The sequence below is a fragment of the Dendrobates tinctorius genome, unplaced genomic scaffold (assembly GCF_039654945.1).
Source record: "Dendrobates tinctorius isolate UK_male_01 unplaced genomic scaffold, ASM3965494v1 ptg000250l, whole genome shotgun sequence".
Classification (NCBI taxonomy): Eukaryota; Metazoa; Chordata; class Amphibia; order Anura; family Dendrobatidae; genus Dendrobates; species Dendrobates tinctorius.
In genome coordinates, this window is record NW_027361917.1 from 6,956,422 (window position 1) to 6,973,380 (window position 16,959).

General features: G+C 43.0%; 1 protein-coding gene across 5 annotated transcripts in view; it reads left to right on the forward strand.

Annotated features, from left to right (window-relative positions):
* The window catches only part of DZANK1 (double zinc ribbon and ankyrin repeat domains 1), a 114,345-nt gene that overhangs the window by 55,380 nt on the left and 42,006 nt on the right, over positions 1-16,959 (forward strand). For all 5 annotated transcript variants that reach the window (XM_073557440.1, XM_073557439.1, XM_073557438.1 and 2 more), the window contains exons 6-7: positions 10,980-11,104; positions 15,465-15,550. In XM_073557440.1, the coding sequence (XP_073413541.1) occupies positions 10,980-11,104; positions 15,465-15,550 (211 nt within the window). The remainder of the gene's footprint in view (positions 1-10,979; positions 11,105-15,464; positions 15,551-16,959) is intronic.

Consider the following 16,959-nt stretch of genomic DNA (forward strand, 5'->3'; position numbering starts at 1 on the left):
CCTATGGATGGTTCTAAATTTATAGTCCAGACTGCAGGGTCTGAAGAGATGGATTGTGGGAACTGGTTGAGGATAATTTGGCAGCTGGGGTCAGCACACCAGGGTTTTTTTTTTGTTTTTTTTTGGGATGATCAAAGACATTCAGCCTGGCAACATCTATTTTAACACCTCCACCAGATAAGATCTACACTGATCCCAGTCATGGAAATGCAACAGTGAGTTTTAAGTACAATGCACCAAATGATTTATAACAAAGAATTAGCAGACACATTAAACTATGTTTCTAGATGGTAAAGCAGCAGATGACACAGCAGACAGCAAGCAGAGGGAATTTTTACCATTAGAGTCTATTGCAGCAGATGAGACAGCAATCAGAGGTGGGAAGTTGTACCATTTGAATATGTTGCAGAAGACAGCAAGCAGAGGGAATTTTTACCATTAGAGTCTATTGCAGCAGATGAGACAGCAATCAGAGGTGGGAAGTTGTACCATTTGAATATGTTGCAGAAGACAGCAAGCAGAGGGAATTTTTACCATTAGAGTCTATTGCAGCAGATGAGACAGCAATCAGAGGTGGGAAGTTGTACCATTTGAATATGTTGCAGAAGACAGCAAGCAGAGGGAATTTTTACCATTAGAGTCTATTGCAGCAGATGAGACAGCAATCAGAGGTGGGAAGTTGTACCATTTGAATATGTTGCAGAAGACAGCAAGCAGAGGGAATTTTTACCATTAGAGTCTATTGCAGCAGATGAGACAGCAATCAGAGGTGGGAAGTTGTACCATTTGAATATGTTACAGAAGACAGCAAGCAGAGGGAATTTTTACCATTAGAGTCTATTGCAGCAGATGAGACAGCAATCAGAGGTGGGAAGTTGTACCATTTGAATATGTTGCAGAAGACAGCAAGCAGAGGGAATTTTTACCATTAGAGTCTATTGCAGCAGATGAGACAGCAATCAGAGGTGGGAAGTTGTACCATTTGAATATGTTGCAGAAGACAGCAAGCAGAGGGAATTTTTACCTGTATGAAGAGAGAAGATGGATTTTAGTTCTGTGCCATGTAATAACTGCTGTATCCCGACGCTTATCTTCGTGACGCTTTGCTTCTGTGATGCGTGCACCCCCACATGCGTGCACCCCTATGGATGGTTCAGATATCACTTATAGTAAACAAACTAACAATGACAGACTGATACAGAGTGGAGAGAGGACCCTGCCCTTTCAGGCTTACATGCTACAGGATGGTGGGGAAGGAAACATGGCGTCTGATCTCAATTCCAGCCAATTCTGCGTTGAAAAAGTCAAATGGTGCTCCTTCCCTTCCAAGCTCTGCCATGCGCCCAAACAGTGTTTTACCCCCACATATGGGGTATCAGCCTACTCAGGACAAATTGCAAAACAACTTTTGTGGTCCTATTTCTCCTGTTGCCCTTAGGAAAATAAAAAATTGGGGGCAAAAATATCCTTTTTTTCTGAAAAAATATGATTTTTTTATTTTCACGCCCGGGCGTTATAAACTTCTGTGAAGCCCTTGGGGGTTCAAAGTGCTCACCACACATAAAGATAAGTTCCTTAGGGGGTCTAGTTTCCAAAATGGTGTCATTTGTGGGGGGTTTCCACTGTTTAGGTACATCAGGGGCTCTCCAAAGGCAACATGACACCCGCAGAGCATTCCATCAAAGTCTGCATTCCAAAACATCACTACTTCCCTTCCGAGCCCCGACGTGGGCCAATACAGTAGTTTTCTCCCACATATAGGGTATTAGGGTACTCAGGACAAATTGGACAACAACTTTTGGGGTCCATTTTCTCCTGGTACCCTTGGGAAAATAAAAAAATTTGGGACTAAATGATCATGTTTGTGGAAAAAATATGATTTTTTTATTTTCACGCTCGGGCGTTATAAACTTCTGTGAAGCACTGGGGGAGTTCAAAGTGCTCACCACACATCTAGATAAGTTCCTTAGGGGGTCTAGTTTCCAAAATGGTATCATTTGTAGGGGGATTCCACTGTTTAGGTACATCAGGGGCTTTCCAAACGTGACATGGTGTCCAATCTCAATTCCAGCCAAAAAAGTCAAATGGCGCTGCTTCCCTTCCAAGCTCTGCCATGCGCCCAATAGTGGTTTACCCCCACATATGGAGTATCAGCGTACTCAGGACAAATTGCACAATAACTTTTATGGTCCTGTTACCCTTGGGAAAGTAAGAATTGAGGGTGAAAAGATCATTTACTCTGTCGCCTCATTGGGTGCCACAGAACCATGGGTGTTATGCTGCTGTCCACTAGGAGGCCACACTATGCATAATCTGAAGAAACATGCTGCTTCCGACTCTCACAGACGTAAGCGGACCCACAGGTCTCGATCACCTGAGTCGGCCTGTAGCACAAGGTCGTCCCCCCCCAGGGAGAGACAGCGTCATTCCAGGTCTCCTAGGCAGTCCCCTGTCACAGACAGACAGTGCATTGGTGGCTCAAACCAACCTCGCTTACACGAGGGAAGCCCTTTCTCTCAGGACAATGGAAGATCCTGACTACCGATGCAAGCCTGACAGGCTGGGGGCGGTGCACCTACATCACAGGGCACAAGGCAAGTGGTCACCGAGGGAAGTGACATTGCCCATCAATATTCTGGAAATCAGGGCCATCCTCTTGGCACTGAGAGCCTTTCATCACTTGCTTGCAGCCTCGCACATACGGATACAGTCGGACAATGCCACGGCTGTGGCATACGTGAACCACCAAGGCGGAACCCGCAGCGCCCAGGCGATGAGAGAAGTGGCGCATATCCTCCGCTGGGCGGAAGACTCGAGGTTGGTACTTTCTGCGGTCCACATTCCGGGTGTAGAAAACTGGGAAGCCGACTTCCTCAGCAGGCAAGGAATGGACTCGGGGGAGTGGTCTCTCCATCCCGAGATTTTTTACCAGATCTGTCAACGCTGGGGAACCCCGGAGGTGGACCTAATGGCATCCCATCTCAATACCAAGGTCCCCAATTTCATGGCCAGGACACACGACCCGCGGTCGCTCGGAGCGGATACCCTGGTCCAGGACTGGTCCCAGTTCCGACTCCTGTACATTTTTCCACCCCTCCCCCTAATCTCCAGGGTCGTGAGGAAGATCAAGCAAGAGGGAGTTCCAACCATCCTCATCGCGCCAGACTGGCCCAGACGTACATGGTACGCCGACATCGTTCAACTTACAGCAGACGTCCCCTGGCGTCTACCCGACCGTCACGACCTTCTGTCTCAAGGTCCGTTCTTCCATCAGAATTCAGGGGCTCTCAATTTGACGGCATGGCCCTTGAAACATGGATTCTAACCCAGGCAGGTTTTTCACCGGCAGTCATTTCAACTATGATCAGGGCAAGGAAGCCTGCCTCCGCCAAGATCTATTATCGTACCTGGAGAGCTTTCTTTGCTTGGTGCGAATCTCATGGACAAGTCCCACTCCCTTATTCCCTCCCGAAGGTACTAGGTTTTCTTCAATCGGGCCTAGACGCCAAGCTATCCTTAGGCTCGCTTAAGAGTCAGGTGTCGGCGCTTTCAGTCCTTTTTCAAAAGCGCATTGCTATTAAACCGCAAGTAAGGACTTTCATCCAGGGAGTTTCCCGATTGGTTCCTCCCTACAAACGTCCGCTGGATACGTGGGACCTCAATCTGGTCCTGACAGCATTGCAAGCTCCACCCTTCGAACCTCTTAGAGGAGTTCCACTCTCCATTCTGTCTCAGAAAGTGGTTTTTCTAGTGGCGATCACCTCGTTACGCAGAGTGTCGGAATTGTCTGCACTTTCCTGCAGACGGCCTTTCCTAGCCTTTCACCAGGACAAGGTGGTTCTCCGCACGGTACCATCCTTCCTTCCGAAGGTTGTGTCCAACTTTCACCTCAATGAGGAGATTTCGCTGCCATCCCTTTGCCCGGTTCCGGTTCATAGAGTGGAGAAGGCTCTGCATACGCTTGACCGCGTCAGAGCATTGCGGATTTACGTGTCCAGGACTGCACCTTTCCGGAAGTCTGATTCCCTCTTCATTCTTCCAGAAGGTAGTCGCAAGGGACTGCCGGCTTCCAAGGCTACCCTTGCCAGGTGGATCAAGTCCACCATACATGAGGCCTACCGACTTAACAGTTCCCCTCTTCCGGCCGGTATCACGGCACACTCTACACGGGCAGTAGGGGCCTCCTGGGCCATTCGGCATCAGGCTTCGGCACAACAAGTGTGTAAGGCGGCCACTTGGACTAGCCTACACACGTTTACGAAACACTACAGTGTTCATGCCCAGTCCTCAGCGGATGCGAGCCTGGGTAGACTGGTTCTGCAGGCGGCAGTGCCCCAAATTTAGGGACCTGCTAGCACATTATTCGTCCATTGCTTCCCACCCAGGGACTGCTTTGGGACGTCCCATGGTTCTGTGTCCCCCAATGAGGCGACAGAGTAAAGGAGAGTTTTGTGTACTCACCGTAAAATCTCTTTCTCTTAGCCTCTAATTGGGGGACACAGCTCCCACCCTGTTGCCCTTATGGGCCGTTGTTTACGGTTGAGTTCTCATATTGTTCTTTGAGCTCGTACATAGTAGCCTTCTTACAGGCATGGTTATGTTATTTGGTTACGTTCCTCCTAATGCTTTTGCACAAAACTGGAGAAGGCTGACGCCGTCCAGGGGTGTATACTGCAGAGAAGGAGCCAAAGTTAATCTTTTTCAGATTATGCATAGTGTCGCCTCCTAGTGGACAGCAGCATAACACCCATGGTTCTGTGTCCCCCAATTAGAGGCTAAGAGAAAGAAATTTTACGGTGAGTACACAAAAATCTCCTTTTTGTGGAAAAAATATGATTTTATAATTGTACGGCTGTACGTTATAAACTTCTGTGAAGCCCTTGGGGGTTCAAAGTTCTCATCGAACATTTAGATAAGTTCCTTGGGGAGTCTAGTTTCCAAAATGGTGTCATTTGTGGGGGGTTTCCACTGTTTAGGTACATCAGGGGCTCTCCAAACGTGACATGGCGTCCGATCAGAATTCCAGCCAATTTTGCATTGAAAAAGTCAAACGGCGCTCCTTCCCTTCTGAGCTCTGCCATGCGCCGAACCAGTGGTTCCCCCCCCACATATCAGGTATCAGTGTACTCAGGACAAATTGCACAATAACTTTTCCAGTCCAATTTCTCCTTTTACCCTTGGTAAAATAAAAAAAATTGAACCTGAAATATTTTTTTTGTGAAAAAAAGTTAAATGTTCATTTTTTTTCAATATTCCAAAAATTCCTGTGAAGCACCTGAAGGGTTAATAAACTTCTTGAATGTGGTTTTGAGCACCTTGAGGGGTGCAGTTTTTAGAATGGGGTCACTTTTGGGTATTTTCTATCATATAGACCCCTCAAAGTGGCTTCAAATGTGATGTGGTCCGTAAAAATAAAATGGTGTTGTAAAAATGAGAAATCGCTGGTCAACTTTTAACCCTTATAACTTCCTACCAAAAAAAAATTTTGGTTCCAAAATTGTGCTGATGTAAAGTAGACATGTGGGAAATGTTACTTATTAAGTTTTTTGTGTGCCGTATCTCTGTGATTTAAAGGCATAAAAATTCAAAGTTGGAAAATTGTGAAATTTTCGTTTTTTTTCACAAATAAACGCAAGTTATATGAATGAAATTTTACCTCTATCATGAAGTACAATATGTCACGAGAAAACAATGTCAGAATCACCGGGATCCATGGAAGCGTTTCAGAGTTATTACCTCATAAAGGGACAGTTGTCAGAATTGTAAAAATTGGCCCGGTCATGAACGTGCAAACCACCCTTGGGGGTAAAGGGGTTAATAATTTTATGAGAATTTTAACAGGGAAAAAGTATTGAACACATGAAGAAACAGAGGTGTAAAAAGCCATAGAAAGTCATGACAACAGTTGAATCTATCAGTAATTAGGAAGCAATCCTGCCACTTTGTGAAAAATATCAGCTGGTTCAACTGATGGCCTATGAAAAGGTGTCTCATTACCAAGGTGCCACACAAGAAACGTCTCATGATGGGTAAAACTATTGAGCTATCGCAAGACCTTTGCAACCTTATTGTTGCAAAACATACTGATCGCTTTGGATACAGAAAAATTTCTAAACTACTGAAGGTTCCTGTGTACAATGTTGGGACTATAATATGGATGTGGAAGAACATCTTTTCATCATAAACCGGACATGACCAGGCGCTCCCTGCAAGATTCCAGACAGAGTAATTAAAAGAATTATCAGAAGAGTTGTACCAGAGCCAAAGACCACCTGTAGAGACCTACAGAAGGACCTGGAATCAGCAGGTACAATTGTTTCAAAGAAAACTACAAGTAATGCACTAAATTTCGGTAGTCTGTATGCATGCTCACACACAAAGACCCCAGTGCTAAACAAAAAGCATGTTCAAGCACGTTTATTGTTTGCTCCACACCATTTAGACAAGACCGTGAAATACTGGGCGAATATAGTGTGGTCAGATGAGACCAAAATTGAACTCTATGGATGTCATAATAGACCCAATGTTTGGAGGCCAAAACACTCTGCATACAACCCCAAAAAAAACAGCAGTGAAGTTTGGAGGTGGGAACATCATGGTGTTGGCTTGTTTTTCAGCATACAGCACTGGCAATTTTCATATAATTAAAGGAAGAATGAATAGACAAATGTACAAAGGCATTCTTGAAAACAAAATTGCTGACATCTACCAGGATGATGAAGATGAACTGAGGGTTGACATTTCAGCAAGACAATGATCCCAAACACACAGCCAAGGAAACTCTAAATTGGTTTCAGAAAAAGAGAATAAAGCTGCTACAATGAACCAGTCAATCACATTACCAGAAAATGTATGGAAGGAACAAAGCTCAGAGTTCATAGAATGAGCCCACAGAACATCCAGGATTTGAAAAATGTTTGTGTGGAAGAATGAGCCAAAATCACACCTGAGCAATGCATGCTACTAGTTTCTCCATACAGGAGGCATCCTGAAGCCGTCATCACCAACAAAGGCTTTTGTAGAAGTTTTAAATGCATTTCAGTAAGCGTGTTCAATACTTCCTATATCATTTCTCATTATTACAAATAGCTTAATTTATGGACATCTATGGTGTGATTTCTTTGTCTGTGTGGATTGGATGGGTTGTTACTGACATCTGGTGAGAATCTCATGTCAACATCACCTTTAGAAATATATTTACAATACTTTGAAAATTGGTGATGTGTTCAACACTTATTTCACTTGCTGTATATATAGAGAGAGCGAGGGGTTTGAATACAGATAAATATATATATAAATATGTATGTATACATAGATAGATAAAACATACCGTATATACAGTCATATGTTAAAGTTTGGGCACCCCTATTAATGTTAACCTTTTTTCTTTATAACAATTTTGGTTTTTGCAACAGCTATTTCTGTTTCATACATCTAATAACTGATGGATTCAGTTATATTTCTGGATTCAAATGAGGTTTATTGTACTAACAGAAAATGTGCAATCTGCATTTAAACAAAATTTGACTGGTGCAAAAGTATGGGCACCCTTATCATTTTCTTGATTTGAACACTCCTAACTACTTTTTACTGACTTCCTGAAGCACTAAATTGGTTTTGTAACCTCATTGAGCTTTGAACTTCATAGCCAGGTGTATCAAATCATGAGAAAAGGTATTTAAGGTGGCCACTTGCAAGTAGTTCTCCTATTTGATTCTCCTATGAAGAGTGGCATCATGGGCTCCTCAAAACAACTCTCAAATGATCTGAAAACAAAGATTATTCAACATAGCTTTTCAGGGGAAGGATACAAAAAGTTGTCTCAGAGATTTAACCTGTCAGTTTCCACTGTGAGGAACATAGTAAGGAAATGGAAGAACACAGGTACAGTTCTTGTTAAGCCCAGAAGTGGCAGGCCGAGAAAAATATCAGAAAGGCAGAGAAGAAGAATGGTGAGAACAGTCAAGGACAATCCACAGACCACCTCCAAAGACCTGCAGCATCATCTTGCTGCAGATGGTGTCACTGTGCATCGGTCAACAATACAGCGCACTTTGCACAAGGAGAAGCTGTATGGGAGAGTGATGCGAAAGAAGCCGTTTCTGCAAGGACGCCACAAACAGAGTCGCCTGAGGTATGCAAAAGCACATTTGGACAAGCCAGTTACATTTTGGAAGAAGGTCCTGTGGACTGATGAAACAAAGATTGAGTTGTTTGGTCATACAAAAAGGCGTTATGCATGGAGGCTAAAAAACACAGCATTCCAAGAAAAACACTTGCTACCCACAGTAAAATTTGGTGGAGGTTACATCATGCTTTGGGGCTGTGTTGCCAATGCCGGCACGGGGAATCTTGTTAAAGTTGAGGGTCGCATGGATTCAACTCAGTATCAGCAGATTCTTGACAATAATATGCAAGAATCAGTGACGAAGTTGAAGTTACGCAGGGGATGGATATTTCAGCAAGACAATGATCCAAAACACTGCTCCAAATCTACTCAGGCATTCATGCAGAGGAACAATTACAATGTTCTGGATTGGCCATCCCAGTCCCCAGACCTGAATATCATTGAACATCTGTGGGATGATTTGAAGCGGGCTGTCCATGCTCGGCGACCATCAAACTTAACTGAACTGGAATTGTTTTGTAAACAGGAATGGTCACAAATACCTTCATCCAGGATCTCATTAATAGCTACAGGAAGCGACTAGAGGCTGTTATTTTTGCAAAAGGAGGATCTACGAAATATTAACGTTACTTTTATGTTGAGGTGCCCATACTTTTGCACCGGTCAAATTTTGTTTAAATGCAGATTGCACATTTTCTGTTAGTACAATAAACCTCATTTGAATCCAGAAATATAACTGAGTCCATCAGTTATTAGATATATGAAACTGAAATAGCTGTTGCAAAAACCAAAATTGTTATATAGAAAAAAGGTTAACATTAATAGGGGTGCCCAAACGTTAACATATGGCTGTAGCTATGTTATATGTACAGTGCCTTGCGAAGGTATTCAGCCCCCTGGAACTTTTCAACCTTTTCCCACATATCATGCTTCAAACATAAAGATACCTAATGTAAATTTTTGGTGCAGAATCAACAACAAGTGGAACACAATTGCGAAGTTGAACGAAATTTATTGGTTATTTTAAATTTTTGTGGAAATACAAAAACTGAAAAGTGGGGCGTGCAATATTATTCAGCCCCTTTAACTTAATACATTGTTGCGCCACCTTTTGCTGCGATTACAGCTGCAAGTGGCTTGGGATATGTCTCTATCAGTTTTGTACATCGAGAGACTGAAATTCTTGCCCATTCTTCCTTGGCAAACAGCTCGAGCTCAGTGAGGTTTGATGGAGATCGTTTGTGAACAGCAGTTTTCAGCTCTTTCCACAGATTCTCGATTGGATTCAGGTCTGGACTTTGACTTGGCCATTCTAACACCTGGATACGTTTATTTGTGAACCATTCCATTGTAGATTTTGCTTTATGTTTGGGATTATTGTCTTGTTGGAAGACAAATCTCCCTCCCAGTCTCAGGTCTTTTGCAGACTCCAACAGGTTTTCTTTAAGAATGGTCCTGTATTGGGCTCCATCCATCTTCCTATCAATTTTAACCATCTTCCCTGTCCCTGCTGAAGAAACGCAGGCCCAAACCATGATGCTGCCACCACCATGTTTGACAGTGGGGACTGTATTCAGGGTGATGAGCTGTGTTGCCTTTACGCCAAACATATCCTTTGGTATTGTTGCCCAAAAGTTCGATTTTGATGTCATCTGACCAGAGCACCTTCTTCCACATGTTTGGTGTGTCTCCCAGGTGGCTTGTTGCAAACTTTAAACAACACTTTTTATGGATATCTTTGAGAAATGGATTTCTTCTTGCCACTCTTCCATAAAGGCCAGATTTGTGCAGTTTATGACTGATTGTTGTCCTATGGACAGACTGTCCCACCTCAGCTGTAGATCTCTGCAGTTCATCCAGAGTGATCATGGGCCTCTTGGCTGCGTCTCTGATCAGTCTTCTCCTTGTTTGAGATGAAAATTTAGAGGGACGGCCAGGTCTTGGTAGATTTGCAGTGGTATGATACTCCTTCCATTTCTATATGATCGCTTGCACAGTGCTCCTTGGGATGTTTAAAGTTTTGGAAATCATTTTGTATCCAAATCCGGCTTTAAACTTCTCCACAACAGTATCGCGGACCTGCCTGTTGTGTTCCTTGGTCTTCATGATGCTCTCTGTGCTTCAAACAGAACCCTGAGACTATCACAGAGCAGGTGTATTTATACGGAGACTTGATTACACACAGGTGGATTATATTTATCATCATTAGTCATTTAGGACAACATTGGATCATTCAGAGATCCACAATGAATTTCTGGAGTGAGTTTGCTGCACTGAAAGTAAAGGGGCCAAATAATATTGCACGACCCACTTTTCAGTTTTTGTATTTCCACAAAAATTTTGGCTGTGTGCTCACTTTAGTGTTTTTAAACGCTCAGGAAGCTGATCCCCTTCCCAGAAAACGCGCGTTTTATTTCCGTGTGTTTTCAGGGAACATAGGAAAAGGCTAAAAACGCCGCTAAGCGGTTCCTGAGCATTTAAAAACGCATGCATTGGCGCAAAAAGCCAAAAATGCATGCAATTTAATGTGAAGCTTCTTTTAAGCGTTTCTGCAGCGTCTGAGCCTGCACAAACGCTGCGGAAACGCTTAAAAAAGCGCAACGTGGGCACACAGCCTAAAAATAACCAATAAATTTCATTCAACTTCACAATTGTGTCCCACTTGTTGTTGATTTTTCACCAAAAATTTACATTTGGTATCTTTATGTTTGAAGTGTGATATGTGGGAAAAGGTTGAAATTTTCCAGGGGCTGAATACTTTCGCAAGGCACTGTATATAGCTATTTGTGAAATTGACATACGGAAACGATCATTATTTTAGTGTGTTATAGTGGACTTCATTTTTTTCCAGACCATGAAGCAGACGGTAAACCCAGCAACAAGTCCTTCACAGGTCCGAGATTTTTGAATATTCGTCTAGGTAAACTTAGCCTAGGAGAAGAGCCTTCATCTGCACTTCAGACCCAGAGATCTCAGGTACAGAGCATGGCTATTAGATCATAAAGAATAAGTCAGAGCTTCTACTGCTTGGCCACATTTATATTACATCATTTAAATATCCTATAAATGTCCTATATGGAAACACCCCTTCAAATGAGCAATCCTAGTGAAACCAATGCACTATGTAATTCCTAGTGCAGGTTATGAATGGTTTGGGCACGATATTCACAGACCAAATAGCCTCTTCATAAAGGAAGTGGTCAGGAACTCTTGCGCCACCTATTGGATGCAGCAATCCTAAAAACCAATATCTACCCTGTAAAGGACCCTGCCTGCATCAGGGCGTTACTACCCTTACGGGTGTATTGGGCCCGGTGAGCATAAGCAAAGATGGGGGCTCGGACTGGGTGAGATATGCTGGCAGCATGTCTCACCCAGCCGGGCAGCTCCTCTTTGCTTATGCTCACCGAGCTCCAGGGCAGGAGCGTCACTAGGCAGTTATATTCAGGAACTGAGACCCGGATTAAAAGCCCTGAACCTCCCGGGTCACCTTATTCCAGAGCAACCTGACACACAAGCCCTGCCTTTTCTGACTCCTCTCCTGTACCTGGGTGCAGAACATATACAGCCATATGTTAAAGTTTGGGCACCCCTATTAATGTTAACCTTTTTTCTATATAACAATTTTGGTTTTTGCAACAGCTATTTCAGTTTCATATATCTAATAACTGATGGACTCAGTTATATTTCTGGATTCAAATGAGGTTTATTGTACTAACAGAAAATGTGCAATCTGCATTTAAACAAAATTTGACCGGTGCAAAAGTATGGGCACCTCAACATAAAAGTGACGTTAATATTTCGTAGATCCTCCTTTTGCAAAAATAACAGCCTCTAGTCGCTTCCTGTAGCTATTAATGAGATCCTGGATGAAGGTATTTGTGACCATTCCTGTTTACAAAACAATTCCAGTTCAGTTAAGTTTGATGGTCGCCGAGCATGGACAGCCCGCTTCAAATCATCCCACAGATGTTCAATGATATTCAGGTCTGGGGACTGGGATGGCCAATCCAGAACATTGTAATTGTTCCTCTGCATGAATGCCTGAGTAGATTTGGAGCGGTGTTTTGGATCATTGTCTTGCTGAAATATCCATCCCCTGCGTAACTTCAACTTCGTCACTGATTCTTGCATATTATTGTCAAGAATCTGCTGATACTGAGTTGAATCCATGCGACCCTCAACTTTAACAAGATTCCCCGTGCCGGCATTGGCAACACAGCCCCAAAGCATGATGTAACCTCCACCAAATTTTACTGTGGGTAGCAAGTGTTTTTCTTGGAATGCTGTGTTTTTTAGCCTCCATGCATAACGCCTTTTTGTATGACCAAACAACTCAATCTTTGTTTCATCAGTCCACAGGACCTTCTTCCAAAATGTAACTGGCTTGTCCAAATGTGCTTTTGCATACCTCAGGCGACTCTGTTTGTGGCGTCCTTGCAGAAACGGCTTCTTTCGCATCACTCTCCCATACAGCTTCTCCTTGTGCAAAGTGCGCTGTATTGTTGACCGATGCACAGTGACACCATCTGCAGCAAGATGATGCTGCAGGTCTTTGGAGGTGGTCTGTGGATTGTCCTTGACTGTTCTCACCATTCTTCTTCTCTGCCTTTCTGATATTTTTCTCGGCCTGCCACTTCTGGGCTTAACAAGAACTGTACCTGTGTTCTTCCATTTCCTTACTATGTTCCTCACAGTGGAAACTGACAGGTTAAATCTCTGAGACAACTTTTTGTATCCTTCCCCTGAAAAGCTATGTTGAATAATCTTTGTTTTCAGATCATTTGAGAGTTGTTTTGAGGAGCCCATGATGCCACTCTTCATAGGAGAATCAAATAGGAGAACTACTTGCAAGTGGCCACCTTAAATATCTTTTCTCATGATTTGATACACCTGGCTATGAAGTTCAAAGCTCAATGAGGTTACAAAACCAATTTAGTGCTTCAGGAAGTCAGTAAAAAGTAGTTAGGAGTGTTCAAATCAAGAAAATGATAAGGGTGCCCATACTTTTGCACCGGTCAAATTTTGTTTAAATGCAGATTGCACATTTTCTGTTAGTACAATAAACCTCATTTGAATCCAGAAATATAACTGAATCCATCAGTTATTAGATGTATGAAACAGAAATAGCTGCTGCAAAAACCAAAATTGTTATAAAGAAAAAAGGTTAACATTAATAGGGGTGCCCAAACTTTAACATATGACTGTAGATATGGCCGTTACTGCACGTGTCTGAGCTCCACACAGAAGAAAAACTACACAAGAGCCACGAGGAGCACACTGCTGCTCTCACTGCTCTGCTGCAGCTGCTGTGTTGTGTATGTCTAATAAATGTGTCGTGTGTGTCATCTTTATGTATGTGTGTTTGTGCACTGCAATTCCTATATGTGTACATTTGTGTGTGTATATATAAGGCATATATCTGAACTTCTGTGTGTGAAATTGTCTGTGTATGGGTATGTGCACACATTATGTATTTGCTGCAGACATATCCACACCAAAAATGAGTCTTGTAAGAAAAACACAATATAAAATACAAACGGTGTTATCTAATTTTTACTTGCATTTTTTTGTGTTTTTTACTTGCTTTTCTTTCCCCCATTGTATTGGATTGGATGAAAATCAGTGAGAGAATTGACATGCTGGAGATTTTGCTGCAAAAAACACAGTAAATACTTAAGGCACCACTGCAGTGTTTTTTTTATTTAACCGCTGGAGTGGTGCTTTAAATCCAAGTCCCTGTCTGATACTCACCTTCCGGCATCTTAATGTATTATCACCACCACTCCAGTCCATCTCCAGCAGTTTGTCCCTTGTACATGGTATTATTCGGTCACTATGTGGTGGTAATATGTGGTCTGATCATGGTGTGGAAGTATTTGTTACTTGTATGTGGTATTATTCAGTCACTATGTGGTCTAGTGATGGTGTGGCAGTATTTATCCCTTGTTTGTGGTATTATTCAGTCGCTATATGGTGGTAATATGTGGTCTAGTGACGGTATTTGTCCCTTGTATGTGGTATTATTCAGTCGCTAAATGGTGGTAATATGTGGTTTGGTCACAGTGTGGTGGAATTTGTTGCTTGTACGTATGTGGTATTATTCAGTCACTATGTGGTAGTAATATGTGGACTGGTCATTGTGTGGTGGTATTTGTCCCTTATATGTAGTATTACTCAGTCACTATGTGGTCTGGTCATGATGTGGTGGTATATGTTTTTTGTATGTGGTATTATTTGGTCACTGTGTGGTTGTAATATGGAGTCTGGTCATGGATTGGCAGTTTTTGTCACTTGTATGTGGTATTTTGGTTGGTCATTGTGGTCTGGTTATTATGTGTTGGTATTTTTCCCTTGTATGTGGTATTATTGGTCTTAGTATAATGGATTGTGTTGTGTATGGAGGTCACTTGTTTTCTCTGATATCAATAAGGGGAAGATTCTTTATTTCCAATAGAGGCTGCACGTGCTGCATTTCGATAATTATGGTAGCCACAAAGGGCATGAATTGAGCTGCGATCAGACATCCAGCCTGACGCTGTATTTTAAAATGGGGATAAAAGTGCCCTGTCAGGGATAAAAGTTCTTCATTCTTCCTATCATTGCAGTTTCCAATGGTCGGATTTTTTCCAAGAGTGGTGGTGGGACTGTGGAAGGTTCAAGGGGTGGGGCCAGAGGCTGGGGTGGAGCCTGAATGGAGTGTCAAGGGGGCCTGAAAATTTTGCCAGTATGGGCCCTGAAATTCCTGGTGGCAGTCCTGTGCCAGATGATTCAAGATAAGAAGCCAAACCAGTTACTGCATTTGTAGACACATGTTTGCAAGTATTTGCCCCTCATCAGTGCAAAGCAGGAGAACTGGTTTGGCTGGGTGAGATGTCTCTAACAGGGGGTCTAAGTGGTTAAGTTTCTCCTTGTGGAGAGCGCCAAGTCAGCATGAGGAGAGGAGACTTATAGGCCATGGCATGCTCTCCTGGAAATTAAAATATGCAAAATTCCTCTTCAAAGTGCCCTTAACAGAGCATTGATGATACTGATATGAAGCAAAACACAGATTTGGCAGTCCTTAAATTACAAGACTGGCACTGGAGATTACATTTGGTGCAAGGGGAACGGGTTACAATAAATGAGGTATATGGTGGTTCAGAGTCCGCGCTGCCCAAGGTTCAAAGATTCGATCACACACGAAGGTGAAGCATGAATGCGGTTTATTTTGTCAACGCATTTCAAGGTTTCCAACCTCTTCATCGGGACCAAACCATAATGATCGGTACAGGTTAGGCATCTCTGCTCTAATATTACTGATATTTATACTTCATCTTTTAATTTTTTTCTTCAGCTTAATGAGATATCAGAACCTATTGTTCGGAAGAGTTTGACAAGTACACAGAGTATGAGAATCCAACGGGAGACTGATTTCCTCAAGTAAGTCTTATGTTTGGACTATTAAGATCCATGGAGGTGAGGTAAAAAATATTTCCATATTTAATATGGATAAATGATTGTAAATGTACATCACAGCCGCACGTGACCACACATAGGATCTCTGTCCACTTTGTAATATTATCACATATTAAACATTTCTGGAATATCGGTAACTGAAATACTAAGGGGTTGTGACACACTGGACATTAATGATCTTTCACAGGAGGTGATGGATGTCTGATTGCTGGTTTCCCCACTGCTCGGATCCACTTAAATAGATATAAAAGTCTGCATGGAGCCGCAAAGTGCACGCTCGGCTGCCACTCCAAACCCTGCCTGCTCGTGAAGGGGATCGGGAGGCTCGGAGAGCAGTGCCTCAGCAATTAGACTTTATCACCCGCCTACCGTATATCCATTGTGGGACAATCCCTGTAATTATTATTAGCACCAGACAATAAATGGTGAACATTTATTTTTAGCAAAGGAGTAATACATGAGGTAAACCCTTCAGTCAGGAGCAGGGTTATTTACAGTTTTACTATGGGGCTCTAGGACTTCTCTGTTTCCCCTGAGCCGATTATGCCACATAGGGAGTGGCATTAATATTTGGTTGAGCTTAAAGGGGTTTGCACTTTTAGAAAAATAGACCCTAAATGATTGTAGCAATGTAAATTAAAGAGAAATAGTACTCTGTTATCCCTGCTGGTCTCCCGATACTGCTCCCGTCTCTGTATTTTGACTGCAGTGGTGACGTTATGTCGAAAGCTCACATCACCTCTGCAGCTAATCACTGAGCTCAGAGCCTCGTGCACACTCGTGATGTCAGCTATTGACGTGATATCACCACTACAGCCAAAACACTAAAACCAGACCAGCTCGAGCCGTTAGGCATGTGATGACTAGATTCTTATCTGCTTCTCTCCATAGAACATTGAGAAGTGGCTGAGAAGCTTCTCACCACATAACCGAGGGGACATAGAGGGGAATCATGACCTGGACTTAGAGGAGAATCCTGACCTGGACATAGAGGAGAATCCTGACCTGGACATAGAGGGGAATCCTGACCTGGACATAGAGGGGAATCCTGACCTGGACATAGAGGAGAATCCTGCAATACACAAGCTGCGGAGACACCATCACATGTTTCTCAACGCAAGCAATGACTAGCCAGGTCTTTCCCCAGGAAGGAACAATCACGGGAAGGGCAGTCTCCAATGAAGGAAACCACCTATGCCAAAACATGGTATTGCCCTGAAACAGCTGTCTGTGGATGGATACCATGTTTTGGCATAGGTAGTTTCCTTCATTGGAGACTGCCCTTCCCGTGGTTGTTCCTTCCCGGGGAAAGACCTGGCTAGTCATTGCTTGCGTTGAGAAACATGTGATGGTGTCTCCGCGGCTTGTGTTTT